This window comes from Oryctolagus cuniculus, chromosome 4, assembly GCF_051225735.1.
Source record: "Oryctolagus cuniculus isolate XC-2025 breed Fujian yellow rabbit chromosome 4, ASM5122573v1, whole genome shotgun sequence".
NCBI classification, from domain to species: Eukaryota; Metazoa; Chordata; class Mammalia; order Lagomorpha; family Leporidae; genus Oryctolagus; species Oryctolagus cuniculus.
The window spans coordinates 8,727,912-8,746,460 of NC_142870.1; the positions used below are offsets into that span (position 1 = coordinate 8,727,912).

Genomic DNA, 18,549 nt, shown 5'->3' on the forward strand with positions numbered 1-18,549 from the left:
AGTGTTTCACAACACAGTGCACAGTTACTAACTGGGGTCACCGTGCTGTGCGTCAGATCCTTTGCGCCTGCCCCTTAACTGGAATTCTACACCCAGTGAGCAGCAAGCTGCCACCTCCACGCTGGTAGCCACCGTCCCACTCCTGACTTCCCTGACCTCAAGGGCTCCGGCCTCCCCAGGAGACTGAGATCAAACGGCATCTGTCTTTCTGCCCCTGGATTCTCGCATGTAACAAAGTGCCCTGCAGGCCCACCTGTGCCGTCCCAAACGACATTCCCTTCCTTTCCAAGGCTGAATGGCTCTCCACGTATATATTTTGCTGATAAAAACCGATCTAAAACTAATCAGGAAAAAGCAGTGGTGTGACGTCTCAGATAAACAATTAAGCAAAAGTTACCTATGCATGCTGATGTATCAAAAACCTACAAAAGATAAATTCTCAAATACAGAGAAATTCTAAAAATGATATGGAAGTTGGGCAGATCTATAAAATGGTACAGGGAAAACCCGTTTAAGGAGGGACCTCTCATTCGTAAAAGGCGCGGAGTTGGAGGCCTCCCCTCTGCCTTCGGGGTTGACGCTGTGTGTCCTCTGGTGGTCCGCCTGAAACCCCCTTGGGTCCCCATGAGCATCCCGACCACCTGCACTATTTTCCCTCTAACTCACGGGATTCCTGCAAGAAGCGGCCCCAAAGCCACCAGAGCACCATCAGGCCCTCAGCAAAGCCAGAGCTCATGTGGGCTCCGGTCATGTGTGGCTGGATGTGGCGGCAGCCAGGCTCAGAGCCATCAGGCCTGGCTAACCCTGACGGGGACTGCTCCCTGCAGCACGATCCTGACCCTTCACGAAGGGCCACCCCCATGACAAGGCTCCACGTGCTTTCACCCCGGCCCCGTGCCTGCGGGCAGCCAGAGGGATTCTTCTCACTGGCAGGGCCAAGGTCTCTCCACTCTAAGTCTCCCCGGAAGGAGGCCCAGTGGCTTCCCCTCTCCCTGTGACCTGGCCCCCCTCCTCTCCTCCCTCATCTCCTGGCTCTCTGTCCACTCCCAGCAAGCCTGTCCCCTCACCGTGCCACGGACACAGGCCTACATCCCAGACGCCTCCTGGCCTGCTCACTGGCTCGCAGCATCCGTGCCTGTGCGGGATGGTCCAGCTATCAGAGCCTCCTCTGTCTGAAACAGCCACCTCCCCCACCTCCCCCGCTGCCCCCCTTCCTGGGCTTCCTCTTCTCCACCCCTGCAGTCACATCGCTGCTACCTGTTCCTGCCGACAAGCTCCACCTCTGGCCCGTGAGAACAGGCACTGTGTGTTTGGTGCCAGTTCCCCGGCGCTCAGTGAATCTTGCTTCCCCCATTGTATGAGCTGCCATCACCAAGTGCCACACCCTGGGTGGCTCAATCTGCGCGTGCACACCCTGGGAGGCGGCAGTGACAGCTCAAGCAATCGGTTCCTGCCACCCGCAGGGAGACCTGGATGGAGTTCCGGGTTCCCACCTTTGGCCCTGGCCCAGCCCTGGCTGCTGAGCCAACTGGAGAGTGAATCTGTGGGTGGAAGATAGATCTCCCTCTCCTCTCTCTCTCTCCGGAGGCCTCAAGCCCAAAATGAACGTGTCTACACAGTGGGCTCCTTCTGCAGCACAGAACCCATTCCAGGCCCCTCCCCTGGCTGCTGGAGGTTGCTGTCCACCTTGGGTGTTCCTTGGCTCAAGGTGCACCCTCCCCATCTCTGCCTGCACGTACACGTGGCGTCTTCTCTCCGAGCAGGTCTGCGTCTGTGTCCGAATGTCCCCTTTAACAGGGACACCGGCCGTGCTGGATCAGCGCCATCCCCGACTCCTTTTTGCTTGATGACCTCTGTAAGGACCCTCTCTTCAAATAAGGACACTTTCGGAGGCCCTAGGGGTTAGGACATCAATGTCTCTTTTTAGTTGGAGGCCGCAGTTCAACCCCTAAGAACCACATGGTGGCCACGGGACACTGGGCCAGTCAGGAAACCCTCAACAATAAGACAGGGCTGCTGACCGGACAACCTCACGTGGGTAGTCAGGGTCCTTGGCAGTGCAGAGCCATGGCCCTTTCCTCTTATGTGAGCTGTGCAGACACGGACATGAGAGGTCGGGAGGGGCAGGCACTGTGGTGTAGTGGGAAAAGCTGCCGTCTGCAGTGCTGGCATCCCACATGGGTGCTGGTTCGAGTCTCGGCTGCTCCACTTCCAATCCAGCTTTTTGCTATGGCCTGGGAATGCAATAGAAGATGGCCTAAGTGCTTGGGCCTCTGCACTCATGTGGGAGACCTGGAAGAAGCTCCTGGCTTTTGGGTCAGTGCAGCTCTGGCCATTGTGGCCAGAATTCACTCTCACTCTCTCTCTCTCTTTCTTTTTTTTTTTTTTTTTTTTTTTTTTTTTTTGGACAGGCAGAGTGGACAGTGAGAGAGAGAGACAGAGAGAGAAAGGTCTTCCTTTTGCCGTTGGATCACCCTCCAATGGCCGCCGCTGCAGCCGGCGCACCGCGCTGATCCGATGGCAGGAGCCAGGAGCCAGGTGCTTTTTTTCCTGGTCTCCCATGGGGTGCAGGGCCCAAGCACCTGGGCCATCCTCCACTGCACTCCCGGGCCACAGCAGAGGGCTGGCCTGGAAGAGGGGCAACCGGGACAGAATCCGGCGCCCCAACCGGGACTAGAACCCGGTGTGCCGGCGCCGCAAGGTGGAGGATTAGCCTATTGAGCCACGGCGCCGGCTTCTCTCTCTTTCTCTCTCTCTCTCTCTGCCTCTTTGTAACTCTGCCTTTCAAATAAATAAATAAATCGCTAAAAAAAGAGAGAGAAAAGAAAAAGAATGGTCAGGAAGCCCTGCTCAGGAGCCTGAGCTCAGGGCCCAGCCAGACTGGGTCTGAGCCTTCCCTCTGCCGTTGACTGGCCGTGAACTTGCACAAGGTGCTTAACCCAAGACCAATTTCAAGACATGCTGTAGGTATTACACAATGAGTCACAGCCAGTCCTCGGCACACAGCAGGCACTCTGAATGTCAGCTGTCGTGGGCGGGGCCGAGGGAGGGACTGGCAGGGTCACCCGCCTTCCCACAGATACCAGCAGATTCTGCAAGGTGGCTGCTCTAACTCGCTGCCCAATCACAGCAACTGGGAATAAGCAGCACAGCCAGGAGGAGACAGTGGGGGGCTCCTTGGATAACACCGCAACAAATGGTTGTCCTTGTCATCTTTCACCCAGCCCAGCGCTGCACAGGGGGCTGCAGCCAGTGAGCAGACCTCGTCAGGGGAGAAAGCATTTGGACTCTCCCTTCCTGCAGCATGGGAGGGAATGAATGAAAGAGGAAGACTCGTTTTGCATCCTGTGTTCCTGGAAAGCCCTGACCTGGCTGAGGATGGGTGTTGGTGGACAGCAGGATAATCCGGCAGGGATGGTGAACCTTGTGAGCCTGCTTAACTGCCAGTGCTGCGAGGGCCTGCCCAGGCCTGCTCCCAGGCCAGGCCGCTCAGCACTGCTGGCTTTGCCCACACTCTGTGTGTGTGTGTGTGTGTATCTCTTGTGCACGAGTCTCCTTCATCATCAGGGTAAGAAACAAAACTATGCCAGCAACAGGCTGTACTTGGGATCCACGCACTTCCGATCGATGCACCGACCACCCAGCGCCCCACACTGACGCAGCACCACAGCGGACGCAGGGCCAGGAAAACCACAGCAGGAGGGGGCAAGAGTCTGCCAGGAAGGGCATCAGCTGTGCCACGGGTGAACAAATTCCCATTCTATGTTCTCATCTGGAAACCAGGGTGAAGTGTCAGGTAACGCATACAAAGAGCTTCAAGGCGTGTCACCAAGTGAGTGGTGGCTACAGCAGGTGTCGGCAGGCTGACGGATGGGGCTCGCGTTTCTGTCCCATTTTGTGTCAGGGAGACCAGCAGCTGCCTGGTCCTCGCCCCAGGCCTCCTGAGCACCACACCTTGTACCACAAATCCCACAACACACGGACCTGAAGGCTGAGGCTTCTAACTCTTGGGATGTCAGTGACCATGCTAAACTGCACGCTTCAAGATGGCTAGGATGGCAAGTCTCATTCTACTACAATTTAAGGAGAAAGAACAATGACAGGTCAGGGCCTTGTTCAAAACACAGCACCCAGCAAACAGTCTGGGGACCTTGAACTTGGTCTACTGCTTCCCCAAAGCCTGCTCTGTGCAATGAAGAGTTCCACTTGGAGTGGGCATGGGGGGCACAATGGCATCCACACCTCCCACCTACTCCAACCCCTCTCCTCTCCTACCTCTGTGGGGCGGTGCCCAGGGGTCAGCCTTGGGCCTCATCACATGGGGCCTCTTTGCCAGATCTGACACAGACCAGCCACCTGCTTGCTCTCCCTGTTCTCTGGACCTCCCTGTGCCTGCCCAGTCCCTTGGGCTGGTTCCTTCCTTTTCTTCTCACTGTTGGGAGCCCCAGGCCTCCTCTTTTCTGTCTATGCTCACTCCCGTCTCAGGACTGTCAACACGCATGCCTCCTGCTAACTCCCTCATCCGCCATGCAAGTCCAGCCTCAGACCTCAGTGCCCGTGGATGCGACACGGGGGCGTCCCTGACAGAGTGGAACATCCCGCAGTGAACCCTGAGCCACCTGCCTGCCTGGGGGCCCATGGCACCATGGCCTCCCCATCTCGTCCTTCTGGCTCTTGGGCCAAGCACCCGGAGGCACACCTGACACTCCCCTTTTCTCTCCTCCTTCCCTTCTACCCCGTGTCTGATATGTGAGCAGATCCGTGGGCACACTATCAAAGAGCATCTGGAACCAAGCACTACTGCACTGGCCACCGGCACCACAGCAACGGCTCCTGCCTGTCCTCCGCCCACTCTCCCCGCCCAGCACAGTGGCTGGACTGTGGCTCACGCCCCGGGGGAAGCCAGGCCACCCCACTCTGCTCGACTCCCCCAGCCCCCAGCCCAGTCAGGACCTCAGCTTAACAGGGGCTTCGAGGGGCAGGTGCTGTGGCCTAGCAGGCTAAGCTACTGCCTGCAGTGCTGGCGTCCCATGCGGGTGCCTGTTTGAGTCCCAGCTGCTCCACTTGTGATCCAGCTCCCTGCTAATGCACCTGGGAGGGCAGTGGAAGATGGCCCAAGTGCCCGGGCCCCTGCACCCACACGGGAGACCCACCCAAAGCTCCTGGCTTCAGACTGGCCCAGCTCTGGCCATTGCAGTAGTCTGGGAGTGAACCAGTGGATGCGAGATCTCTGTCTCTCCCTCTTTCTCTGTAACTCTGCCTCACCAATAAATACATAAATCTTTTAAAAAACAAAAACCAACCAACCTATGGAACCTGAGTTCAGGCCAGACGGTGCCTCTCCAGCTTCACCCCCTTGTCCCCGTCTTGCCTGCTCCATGAGCCCTGGTCTACCACGCGCCTGGCCCCGGGTCAGATGGCAGCTTCTCAGCAGGGGGCTCCCGGGTGACGTCATCTCATAAGCTGCACTCCCCTCCACTCACGGCCCCTCCCTTCTCGCCTGCGCCCACGACACTCAGCGTTGCCTACGTCCTGAGTTCTGTTCACTGTGCTTCTCCCCCACCACACTGGACAGCGTGCAGGGTCATGTCGGTTTTGTCCCCTGACGACCCCGATACCTAGAAGGAATGCAGCTGGGGCCAGCGTTGTGGTGCTGCAACAGGCTAAGCTGTGGCCTGCAATGCTGGCATCCCATGGGGATGCTGGTTAGAGTCCCAGCTGCTCCACTTTCAATCCAGCTCCCTGTTAATATGCCTGGGAAGGCAGCAGGAGATGACCCAAGTGCTTGGGCCCCTGTACAGGGAGACCCAGCTCTGGCCATTGTGGCCATCTGGGGAGTGAACCAGTAGATGGAAGATCTCTCTCTTTCACTCTCTCTCTCTCTGTTTCCCCTTCTCTCTGTAACTCTGCCATTCAAATAAATTAATAAGATCTTTAAAAAATCGCATTCATCGTTTTTATAATTTTGCCTACCTCAAAAAGTGTATGTTTTAAAACAAGTCAAAAGACATCTTACATTCACAAGTTGGAAAACAATACTGTTAAGAAGGCAAACTTGGGGCCAGCACTGGGGCATAGTGGGTAAAGCTGCCACCTGCTGTGCCGGCATCCCATCTGGGTGCCTGTTCAAGTCCTGGCTGCTTCACTTCTGATCCAGCTCTCTGCTGTGGCCTGGGAAAGCAGCAGAAGATGGCCCAAGTCCTTGGGGTCCTGCACCCATGTGGGAGACCTGGAAGGAGCTCCTGGCTCCTGGCTTTAGATCGGCACAGCTCCAGCCATCGCGGCCAACTGGAGAGTGAACCAGCGGATGGAAGACCTCTCTATCTCTCTGCCTCTCTTTCTCTCTCTGTGTAACTCTGCCTTTCAAATAAATAAATAAATAAATAAATAAATAAATCTTAAAAAAAAAAAACAAAAACAAAACGACAAACTCCCCACTGTGATCCACAGATTAGGGCAATTCCTATCAAAGCCCAAGTTGGATTTTTTTTTAATAGAAATTGATGTGGGTCCTAAAATTCACACAGACTTGCAAGAGACCTTCAATAGCCAAAATAATTATGAAAAAAAAAATCCAATAAATTTGGAGGTTTGTCGCTCCCCGTCTTCGTGGAGGAACGACACAGGACCCTGCGCTGTTCTTTCGTCTGCTCGGCCCTCCCCGGGTTTGCTGCTGGTTCTTCCCGGGTTGGCTACTATCCCTTCCACCTCCGTGGAAGGGCAGTTCCCCCTGGCCACATTCCCCACTTCCGCAGGGGAGCGGCACACCGCCGGCCGGCTCTCTCGGGGGCTGCACAGGTGTTCCCCTTAGATGTTCCTCATAGATGTTCCCGGTGCATGCCGTCTCTCTCCTCCTTTATAGTCCTCCTCCGCCAATCCCAACTCGGCTGCCCACACGCCGAGTACGCTGCTCTCCTCCAATCAGGAGCAAGTCCTACAGTTTATTAGTTGAACTGGAGGCAGCTGTGCGGAAGCTGTTTACTCCTCTCCCAGCGCCATATTGTGGGAGAGCAGATGCATAGAATAAGTCTTAATTCCAGTAACTCAGTCTAGTCCGGTTTGCTCCCCACAGATCCCCCTTTCTTTTTATTTTTTGGCGTTGATACGCGCCTGTCTTTGGTGTCCCGCGGCACACACTCTGCTCTACTTGCTAGAGTTGCCACAGGCTCTTACAAGTCCTATCAGGCAAACCGAATCCGGGTCCTCTCTTCGCCATGTTGTGAGGAGGTTTTTAGGCGCTGATGCGTGCCTGTATTCGGTGCCCTGCAGCGCATGCTCTGCTCTGCCTGCAGGGGCTTACAAGCTCTATCAGGCAGACCGAATCCAAGCCTTCTCATTGCCTTTTTGTGGGGAGGCCTTACTGATGTTAATTCGTGCCTGTCTTCGGTGACCTGCGGCGCATAAGCTGCTAGCCGCCGCAGGTGCTCATCGTGCTCATCGCCTCACTTAATCAGGCAGACCGAATCCAAGCTCTCACATTGCAGTGTTGTAGGGAGGCCTTTCTATTTCTCTATTTCTCTATCTCCGGGCATTCCTATTTCTCCCATTTTACTTCTATCTTCCAGCATTCCTATTTCTCTCATTTTACTTCTAAACTTCCCGCGGCTTCTCTTATCCCCGCGGTTTCCCGGCGGCGCTCGCCCCGAGGCTGCTTCTCGGCACCTCGCCCCGCAGCAGCTTCTCAGCACCTCGCCCCGCCCCGCGGCAGCTTCACGGCTCCGCGCGGCTTCCTGGCGCCTCGCCCCGCGGGCGGGTTCCCGGCTCTGCGCGCACGCTCCGCGGTCTCCACACACTTCGCGCCCGCACCACGGCCTCGCGCCAGCCCCGCGTTCCCCATCTATTCACGCCCCGTGCTCTCTCTGCACGCGGCGGCTTCCGCGAGTAACACAGCGTAGCTTACGTGTCCGCCACTAGCATTCAATCTAAGTTCCCCGGACTAACCTGGCGAATTCCAACCTGGCGGCCCACGTCTCTGCCTCTGGTTCCAGATCTTCGCCTCTTGCTTCCCGGGGTGACTTGAAGAATTCCAAGGTGGCTTACGTATCCGCCTCGGCCTGCACTCGCGGCTTCATCCTCCCTAACATTTTTCTCTACCCGGTATGTTTCCCTAAGTTTTCTTCCAACAATATTCCTCTCATTTCTCCTGGCTTCTCCCCACAGTCCGTATCCGAGTCCAAGCCTCCTCCAGGTTTCACTTTCGCTTTCAATCTCCTAGCTTCCCCGCCATAGTCCGCATCCGAGTCTATGAAAGCTTTCACTTTCGCTTTCAATCCTAACTTCTTTCCCACAGTCCATATCCGAGTCTATGCCTAGGCTTTCAATAGCTTCTTCCGGCACCTATTTCGTCCGGCTTTTCCCTAGGCTGTTTGCTAGTCTCTCTCTCCGGTATTTTCCCAGTTCTTCCCGTTTCTTCCCTCCTAAGTTTCCTATCCGTCCTAGGTTTCCTATCCGAGTCAGGTTTCCTATCCGAGTCACGGCACCATTATGTCGCTCCCCCTCTTCGTGGAGGAGCAACACAGAGTCCTGCCTAGGCTTCATATCCGAGTCACGGCACCATTATGTCGCTCCCCCTCTTCGTGGAGGAGCAACACAGAGTCCTGCCTAGGCTTCATATCCGAGTCACGGCACCATTATGTCGCTCCCCGTCTTCGTGGAGGAACGACACAGGACCCTGCGCTGTTCTTTCGTCTGCTCGGCCCTCCCCGGGTTTGCTGCTGGTTCTTCCCGGGTTGGCTACTATCCCTTCCACCTCCGTGGAAGGGCAGTTCCCCCTGGCCACATTCCCCACTTCCGCAGGGGAGCGGCACACCGCCGGCCGGCTCTCTCGGGGGCTGCACAGGTGTTCCCCTTAGATGTTCCTCATAGATGTTCCCGGTGCATGCCGTCTCTCTCCTCCTTTATAGTCCTCCTCCGCCAATCCCAACTCGGCTGCCCACACGCCGAGTACGCTGCTCTCCTCCAATCAGGAGCAAGTCCTACAGTTTATTAGTTGAACTGGAGGCAGCTGTGCGGAAGCTGTTTACTCCTCTCCCAGCGCCATATTGTGGGAGAGCAGATGCATAGAATAAGTCTTAATTCCAGTAACTCAGTCTAGTCCGGTTTGCTCCCCACAGAGGTTTTCAACTTCTTGATGTCAAAACTTACTACAGAGCTACAGTAATCAAAATAGTGTGGTACTAGCAAAAGGACAGACATATAGATCAATGGAAAAGAAACGGGTCCACATACAAACCCAGGTATTTATGGTCAATTGATATCAGTGACGGTTCCAAGACCATTCAATGGGAAAACAGCAGTTTCTTCAGCGCATGGTGCTGAGACAGCTGGATTTCCACAGGCAAAGGAATGGAGCTGGATCCCTCCCTCACACCACACAAAAAATTCACTAAAAATGGATCAAAGACCCAATGCAAGAGCTAAAACTCTAACACTCTTAGAAGGAAACACAGGGGAAATCTTGATTTTAGGTTTGGCGGTGGTTTCTTATGTATGATACCAACAGCACAAGCAATAGAGAAAAAGATAAAGTGATCATCAAGATAAAAAGCCCACACGCAAAAGCACACTTTCGAGAAAGCAAAAGGCAGGCTGGCGCTGTGGCGCAGCGGGTTAAGCCAATGCTGAGGATGTAGGCATCCTACATCAAGCGCTGGTTTGAGTCCAGTTGCTTTCATTCCAGTCCAACTCCCTGCTAATGCACTTAGTAAAGCATCAGAAGATGGCCCAAGTAAGTGCCTGGGCCCCTGCACCCACGTGGGAGACCCAGAGTTCCTGACTCCTGGCTTTGAATAGGCCCAGCCCAAGCCCTTGTGGCCATTTGGGAGTGAACCAGAGGACAGGAGACCTCTCTCTCTGTAACTCTGCCTTTCAAATAAATAAATAAATCTTTAACAAATAAACAATAAAAAAGCAAACAACTCAGTTTAAAAGTGGGTAGAGTATTTGAAACTGCTTCCAAAATGATATACATATTGCCAATAAACTCATGAGAAGGTCTCCAATGTACTAGCCACTATAGAAATGCAAACCAAACCCACACTAAGGCACCATTTCATACCCATTAGGACAGCTTTTCAAAAAACAATGAGGGGCAGGCACTGTGGCATAAGGGGCTAAGTTACTACCTGTGATGCTGGCATCTCATACAGGCGCCAGTTCGAGTTCTGGCTGCTCCACTTCTGATCCAGCTCCCTGCTAATGTGCCCGGGGAAAGCAGTGGAAGATGGGCTAAGTGCTTAGGCCTCAGAACCTATATGGGAGACCTGGAAGAAGCTCCTGGCTCCTGGCTTCGGCCTGGCTCAGCCCCAGCTGTTGTGGCCATTTGGGGGAATGAACCAGAGTCCGGAAGATCTCTCTGTCTCTCCCCCTCTCCCTACCTCTGTAACTCTGCCTTTCACATAAGTAAAATAAATCTTAAAAATTATGTTTTGAAAAACACTGAAAACAAATGCTGGTGAGAGTGCAGAGAGAATGGAGACCCCAGGCGCTGCTGGCCGGTGTGCAGGGTGACCCCACCACTGAGGACAACAGGCTGAGGCTTCCCCCTAGGAGGTCACGGGGTTTTCATGAGACCCAGGGATTCCACTCCTGAGCGCGTACCCGAGAGAGCGGCGGACTGGTGTTTAAACAGCGCCCTGGACACGATGTTGACGGCATTTCTGTCCACAGCCGCACGATGGGAACCTGCAGGTGCAGCAGCTGACGCGGGGCGAGGAAACGTGACCTATTCATACCACGGAGCATCACCCGGCCACACGGAGGAAGAAAGCTCTGTGGCACGGTACCACACCGAGGAGCCTTGAGGACAGTCAGCCCGACACAAAGGACACGCAGGGCAGGATCCCACTCACGTGAGATGTCCAGAGACAAGGGGCTCGGCGAGGGAAGGTGGTGGGGGCGCTGCTTAATGGGGGCGGGGTCTCCTTTTGGGGTGACTAGACGGTGATGGCCATACCACACTGGGGACGCACTAGAAGTGCTTTAACCACACACTTTAAAGCAGATGGTACCTTTTACACCTATAAAGAATGCAGACAAAAAATGACGAAGACTCTGCCCCTTCACCAAAACTGGGCTGTACTTAGACTGCAGGTGAGCTGAGTGCCGCGAGGCGGAACATCCAGAACCTGACTACGCCTCAGTCCCAGCCGGACGCGCCTCCCTCCCCTCAGCGGCAACCTGAGGGCTGCATCCGGGGACCCACGAGCTCTCTCGCTCTGCCTTCCTGTCTGAAAGGCAGCCCCAGGGCGGACACGGCTGTCCACCCCGGGCAGCGCCCAGCCACCCCATGTACATGTCGTACACAAGCTCTCGTGGCCACGAGCTGTAACCACCCCCATCTCACCTGGGCCTGACAGCCATGTGCCGGGGCTGGGCGGCTGCCCGGGCAGTGTGCTGGGGTGAACCTGCTCACCCTGTTCACTCACCCCTGCTCCTCGGATGGGGGAAATGGAGACAGTCCCTGTCTCGGTGAGGTTTGCTGGCGTCCCCTGGTGTGCCTGCCCTGGGGAGCTGAGGGCAGCAGAGTCCAGGTGGGCCTCGCCCAGCTCCCGCCTGACATGTGGTCCTCAAACTTAAGTCTTGGCCTGACAGCAGCAGAGCCAAGCAGAGCCTCTTTGAGCCCAGATCTCCTCCAGCTACACACCAGGCGGTGAAGAGTTACCGTGGCACCCTCCTGGGCAGGATGGGGAAACCCAATGGTCCATCCACAGGTCATCCAGAATTCGAGATCAAGTTCACAGCTGACCGGTCTTCCCAGACCTTGCCCTCGTCTAAGCACACACACATTCACACATACTCACTCTTAGACACACACACTCACACTCACACTCATACCCACACACTTAAGTTCTGGGTAGATTCACCCAGTTCTGGGTAGATTCACCCTTTATTCTTCTTGGAGTTACCAGTTAGCAGTAAAAAGGTCAAAAAAGTAAACCAAAGAAAATGCAGTAAAAGAAACCAAAACAAACCAACCACAACCCCCAACCTGTACATAAAGAAAACCTCTGAATAACTATGGGACCACTTTAAATTTTTCTTGTCTACACATAAATATTGTTGAGAAAAAGACTGTCCAACTACGAAAAATGGAATTAAAAATGTTTATTTTGGTACAAAAATTTTTTAAAAAAGATTTATTTTATTTAGAGAGAGAGGGAGGAACAAAGAAAGAGATCTTCTATCTGTTGGTTCACTCCCCAGATGGCCACAGCAGAACTCTACCCAGGTCTCCCATGTGGGTGCAGGGACCCAAGAACTTAGGCCATACTCTGCTGCTCTCCCAGGTGCCTCAGCAGGGAGCCTGACTGGATACAGCAGCCAGGACTCAAACAAGTGCTCTGATATGGGTGGTGGCTTAACCGCTGCACCACAATGCCAGCCCCTGGTATAAAATTTCTTAAATCCAGGCATATACGGGGTCTTTAACAAGTTCACAGAAGATGTGTACTATGAAAACACGAGGGGGCAGGTGGTCAGCTTCGAGGTTAAGATGCCCGTGTCCCACACTGCCACACTGGGGTTTGGTTCCTGGTTCTGGCTCCTGAGTCCAGCTTCCTCCTGATGCAGACCCTGGAGGCCAAGGTGACGGCTCAGGTAATTGGTTTCCGCCATGCACGTGGGGAGCACAGACTGAGTCCCTGGCTTCTGTCTTTGCCCCTGGCCCAGGCCTGGTTGTTTTGGGGGACTGAATCAGCAGATGACAGTTCTCTGTCTCTCAAATAAATAAATACAAATAAAAAAATTATGTAAGCATTTCAAAAAATTTCTTCACCAAAATAAACTTATCTTCTAATTCTATTTTGGATGGAATTTTTAATTCCATTTTTTTGAAGTATGCTTGTACTTCAACACTACGTATCATCCTATGCTCAGAAAAGTCTGGAAGGAGTTAGACTCACAGGTTAACAGCAGGTAACCGTGGGACAGCATCATGTGGCTTCTCTTTTGTGTATTTTCTGATCGCAATCATCACCACGAATTCCTTGTAATAAGACAATTACGTCCCCACCTGTCAGCTCTGCTCACGGTGTCCGCTCCACATACCTTGTTGAGCTTGCCAAGGGAAGATATGAGATCGGCCCATTCGCTCGAGGACTCAAAATTCCTCAGAGCCTTTTCAATCCCCGAAGCATAATTTCTGTATCTGTAATCATTTAACAGCTCCTGCTCTTCCGGATCCATCTTACATTCTTACAGTGAAGAGAGTATCTAGAAGCCAACAAGAAGTAAATTAGGCCCCTCTTCAAGGACACAAGTGGTCCCCAAGCCACAGCTACAGAAGACCCGAGTCCCCAAGCACTGCCGTGCACAAACACCCGGCGGGCCAATTCAAACATTTGGCAAGGTCTCTGGGCCTGGTGCTAGGGCACGTGACAAACAGCTCCAGCCTCACGGGACCGAGGGACAAGTGTAGGGGGGCGGAGACGGGCAAGAACGCTGGGGTTTGCTGACCTGGCGTGGCGGCTACAGTGGGGCGGCCCCTCTACCGCAAGGCATTCACACAACCCATGGAGAAGACCCTGACCCCAACAGCCCCTTCAGCAACTCAATCCCCCATGACTAGACCAGCAGACTGGAAACAGTCCACAAGCAAAAGCAGGCAAAAGGAAAATAGAACGCGACAAAAACAAGGACGTTAGGGTAGGGGTCCGACGGCAGGGCTGTTCACTGCCAGTGGACACTATTAGGTCATGGGGAGGAACGGAGTGCTGACACGTGTCACCACAAGATGAGGGACAGGACACAGCAATGACACGTGTCACCACACAGATGAGGGACAGGACACAGCACTAACACGCGTCACCACACGAGGACCGAGGGGAACACATGCTAACATGTGTCACCAGAGGACCGAGGGGAACACACACTGACACGCGTCACCACAGAGGACTCAGGGGAACACACGCTGACACGTGTCACCACACGGAGGACCGAGGGGAACACACGCTGACATGCGTCACCACACGGAGGACTCAGGGGAACACACGCTGACATGCGTCACCACACGGAGGACTCAGGGGAACACACGCTGACACGCATCACCACAGAGGACCAAGGGGAACACATGCTGACACGCGTCACCACAGAGGACCGAGGGGAACACATGCTGACACACGTCACCACAGAGGACAGAGGGGAACACATGCTGACACACGTCACCACAGAGGACAGAGGGGAACACACGCTGACACGTGTCACCACACAGAGGACTCGGGAACACACACTGACATGCATCACCACACGGAGGACTCAGGGGAACACATGCTGACACGCATCACCACAGAGGACCGAGGGGAACACACGCTGACACACGTCACCACATGGAGGACTTGGGAACACACGCTGACATGCGTCACCACACGGAGGACTGAGGGGAACACACGCTGACACGCATCACCACAGAGGACCGAGGGGAACACACGCTGACACGCGTCACCACATGGAGGACTTGGGAACACACGCTGACACGCGTCACCATACGGAGGACTCAGGGGAACACACGCTGACACACGTCACCATATGGAGGACTCAGGGGAACACACGCTGACACGCATCACCACACGGAGGACCGAGGGGAACACACGCTGACACGCATCACCACATGGAGGACCGAGGGGAACACACGCTGACACGCGTCACCACACGGAGGACCGAGGGGAACACACGCTGACATGCTTCACCACATGGAGGACCGAGGGGAACACACACTGACATGTGTCACCACATGGAGGACCGAGGGGAACACACGCTGACACGTGTCACCACAGAGGACCCTGAGAAGGAGCACGTAAGGACGCGGCCTGGCAGACTACATGATGCGTTCCTCCATTTCTGTGAGAGCTCAGAGGGGCAAATCCGCAGGGCTGCCAAGCCCACGAGCAGTTCCCTGTGTCGGTGGATACTGGCCGGAGCCGCCAGCGCACAGGGCATCTTTTGAAGTTATGGAGGTGTGTTACAGTTGGATCACGCTGATGGTTGTGCGCATTTGTAAATTTACTAAAAAATGTATTATATACTTGCTTGAATGAGTTTTGCAGACTGTAAAGTATAATTGAATTAAGCTTTTTAAAAAAACAAAAGCAGGGGAGTGTTGTGGTGCAGGGGGTTAAGCTGCCTGCAGTGCCCACATCCCATATGGGAGCAGCAGTTGTAGTCCCAGCTGCCCCACTTCCCATCCAGCTCCCTGCAAACGCGCCTGGGAAAGCAGTGGGTGATGGCCCAAAGTATCTGAGTCCCTGTCAGCTACATGGGATCTGGGTGGAGTTCCTGGCTGTTGAGGTGTTTGGGAGAGTAAACCAGTGGAACAAGATCTCTCTCACTCTGCCTTTCAAATACATACATAAATCTTTAAAAATGAATAGAAAACAAAACGGGAGCAAGTATTTGGGATGCCTGCAGCCCATACCGGAGGGCCTGGGTTCAAGTGTCAGCTCTGCCCAAAATCCAGCTTCCTACTAATGCTCACCCTGGTGTCAGCAGGCGACGGCTCTCACCCCCATGGGAGACCCAGACTGAGTTTCTAGCCCCTGGCTTCGCCAGCTCAGCCCCAGCAGTTGCAGGCACGTGGGTGGGGAACCAGTGGATGGGACTCTCTCTGCCTCTCAGATGAATAAACAACCACAAAACTAAACCCCCGGTTCTACCTGTTCAGGTGCTCCTTCTCCACCTTGCAATCCACAGGACCTTGCATTCTAGACTTCTCCTTCGTCACCTGCCACATCCAACGCACACGTTCTGGGCTCTCCTTCCCAAACACCTACTGACTCAGTGGTGCCCCATGCTGTTCAGCCGCTGTGCAAGCCACAGCACAGCTCCCGCCGTTGCGGCCATCTGTGCAGTGAACCAGCAATGGAACACCTCTCTCTCTGTCTCTACCTCTCCCTGTAACTCTATCTTTCAAATAAATAAATCTTAAAAAAAAAAAAAAGAAAAAAAAATAAAGCTTATCACTGCCATGTTTAACAGTGTCTCTGCTAAGCTTCCAATAAACCCAACGTCTCCGCTCCCCTGCCTACAAGGCCCAGTGACTTCTCAAGCCCCAAGACTGTCTCTTGCAGCCTCTGCTCACGCGGTGCCTCTCTGCAGAAATACACCGTACTATGCACACACTCCCACAAAGAAAGGCTGCCCTCTCACTCCTGCAAAGACCTGTAGGAACAGCCACCATGCTTTTAAAAAACTATTAAGGAAAGGAAGGTAACGAGAGGGGGTAGTCTATTGTGCCAAGTAAAGACTAAGCAGTTGGTACGTTCAAACCATCCACAAGAATTCCAGAATTTCCAGGAAATTCACAAGTCTGGAATCGAGCACTTGGGATGCACTGCTCGCAGTCTTTCCCCTCTAGTAAGTGTCGAGGTGCTGGGAAGAAGACACGAATAAGTCAGGGTTCCTACTCTCCAGCTCATGGCCTCATAAAAGAGGAAACAGCCAAGCACACGATTTCGATTTAATGAGGCACACGCAGTGACAGAGGGAGGGCTGAAGTCGCAGCGTCTGACGCTGGCAGGAACAAAGAGGAAGTCCAGCTACCGGCAGGGGAGTCCTCCCAGGCCGCAGGTGTGGGCGGCCAGGGGAACCAGGAAGAGGCTGCCCCAGCGATAAGGTGTGTGCTTAGGAGGTGGGGTGCGGGAGGCACGCGGGGCGTCAGCCAGGTGAGAGCAGGAAACTTGGGCAGCCCAGTACGCGGCCAGTCTGACAAAGAAAGCACTGTCTGCGTGGCCAACAGCACAGGTGCAACGTATGGAAGCAATTGATCAAGCAAGCTCCTTTATTTAAAAACACAGGGCCCTTGATGTGATAGTACCCACGCCTTCTGTGTGAGCTTGCGACATCCGTCAGTAGGTAGGCATTTATCTCATGCAACACCCAAGCGGCCAGGGAGAGCCCCAAGATAAGGACATGGGGGTCAGGGCATGCAGCTGGCAGACCCAGGACAGTGGCTCCGGTCAGTGATAGCACTGGGCCTCCCCTGGTGGTATAACTAACAGTTCAGTCCTGGGGCCGGCGCTGTGTAGCGGGTAAAGCAGCCGCCTGCAGTGCTGGCATCCCATACGGGCACCGGTTCGAGTCCCGGCTGCTCCACTTCCCATCCAGCTCCCTGCTAATGCACCTAGGAAGGCAGCAGAAGATGGCTCAGTGCCTGGGCCCCCGCTCCCACGTGGGATACAAGGATGAAGCTCCTGGCTCCTGGCTTTGGCCTGGCCCAGCTCTGGCTGTTGCAGCCATTTGGGGAGTGAACCAGTGGACGGAAGCTCACTCTCTCCCTGTCTCTCTGTAACTCTACCTTGCAAATAATAATAATAAAGAATATTTTCAATAACATAAAAAAAAAAAAACAGTTCAGCCCGTATAGACCTTGGGCCAGTGGTCTCGCGGTGTAACCTGGATACCTTCTGTGTGAGAGGTCCAGCGTTCCAGGGAGGCTGACGGTCACAGCCTACAATCAGATCTTGCAAAGTTGTCATACAAGCCGGTGCGCCTACTTCCAGAGGCAGAAAGAAGGTCGGCGGGAAACCTCTCACCGGATCCATTCTTCCCAGGAACATGGGCGCAAGTGAAAAAGCCGGCGGCCAGCTAACCACGGAAACTCCCTGTGAACACGCTGGCCACTCGGCCTCGAGCGAGAACACCTCACCCGCAGGTAATGACCCTTGCTCGGCCCACGCTCGCCCATGGGCTTCACTGACTCCAGGACACAGTAAATCTCGAATTTGGGTTTTCCGAGTGCTCATTAAATTATGGGAGAGAAGAAAAATAATAATAAAAAAATCCTACCCAGGCCTCCCCGTCCCGCGGTGCCGGCAGCACCTGCAGGAATCCCCGCGGGTGGCGGCCGGGAACCCGCACCCCTGCTCCCATCGCCTCTTCCCGCACAGGTCGGGGATTCCGCCTCGTCCCCGGCCAGGACCCCGCGGAAGCCAAGGCCGAGAGGGCACAGCGTGCGGTGACCCCCCTGACCTCCACCTGCCGGCCCCAGGCCGCGCCCGGCCCCGCGAGGCCGCGCCCGCACCGCCTCCTCGGCCCGCAGCCGGCCCGGCCCGGGGGCCCCTTCCGCGCTGCCCTCCTTGGGTCCCCGGCCGGAGCCCCCACGCCCACGCGCGGCCTGGAGGGGCCAGCCCCGCACTGCAGCAGCGCGCGCCGCGGGCCCGGCCCCGCAGCCACCTGCATCCCGCGCCGCCCGGAAAGGACCCCGGCACCGCCTCGCCGCTCGCGGGCTCCGCGGGCAGGAGACGCCCCGGCTCGGCTCCCGCAGCTCTGCCCCGCGGCCGAGGCAGTGGGCGCCGGGCCGGGCGACTTACCGGCGGCGGAGGCGGCCTTTCTCGGCGGACGCGCCCACGTGCGGCGCGGAGGACCCCGCCGGGCTGCGGGAGACGCCGAGGGCCGGGGCTGCGGCGCCGCCAGGAGCCGGGACCGCCGAGGAAACGCCGCGCCCGAGCCCCAGCAGCCGCGGCTCTGGGAGGCGGGGCGGAGCCGGGAGGCGGGGACTCGGCGCTGGGGCGTGGCCTCCGTGGGTGGGGCCGGCTGGGAGGCGGAGGCTTGACGCAT

At 55.4% G+C, this 18,549-nt stretch overlaps 1 protein-coding gene across 4 annotated transcripts in view; it reads right to left on the reverse strand.

The window, feature by feature from the left end:
- The window catches only part of DOP1B (DOP1 leucine zipper like protein B), a 118,468-nt gene extending 100,026 nt beyond the window's left edge, over positions 1-18,442 (reverse strand). For all 4 annotated transcript variants that reach the window (XR_016233010.1, XM_051833581.3, XM_051833578.3 and 1 more), the window contains exons 1-2: positions 18,303-18,442; positions 13,048-13,212 (exon numbers count right to left, since the gene is read on the reverse strand). Coding sequence is in view for 3 of the 4 variants with exons in the window: in XM_051833581.3 (XP_051689541.1) it covers positions 13,048-13,185 (138 nt within the window). In the remaining variant the exon portion in view is untranslated. The remainder of the gene's footprint in view (positions 1-13,047; positions 13,213-18,302) is intronic.
- Positions 18,443-18,549: the final 107 nt, after the last annotated feature.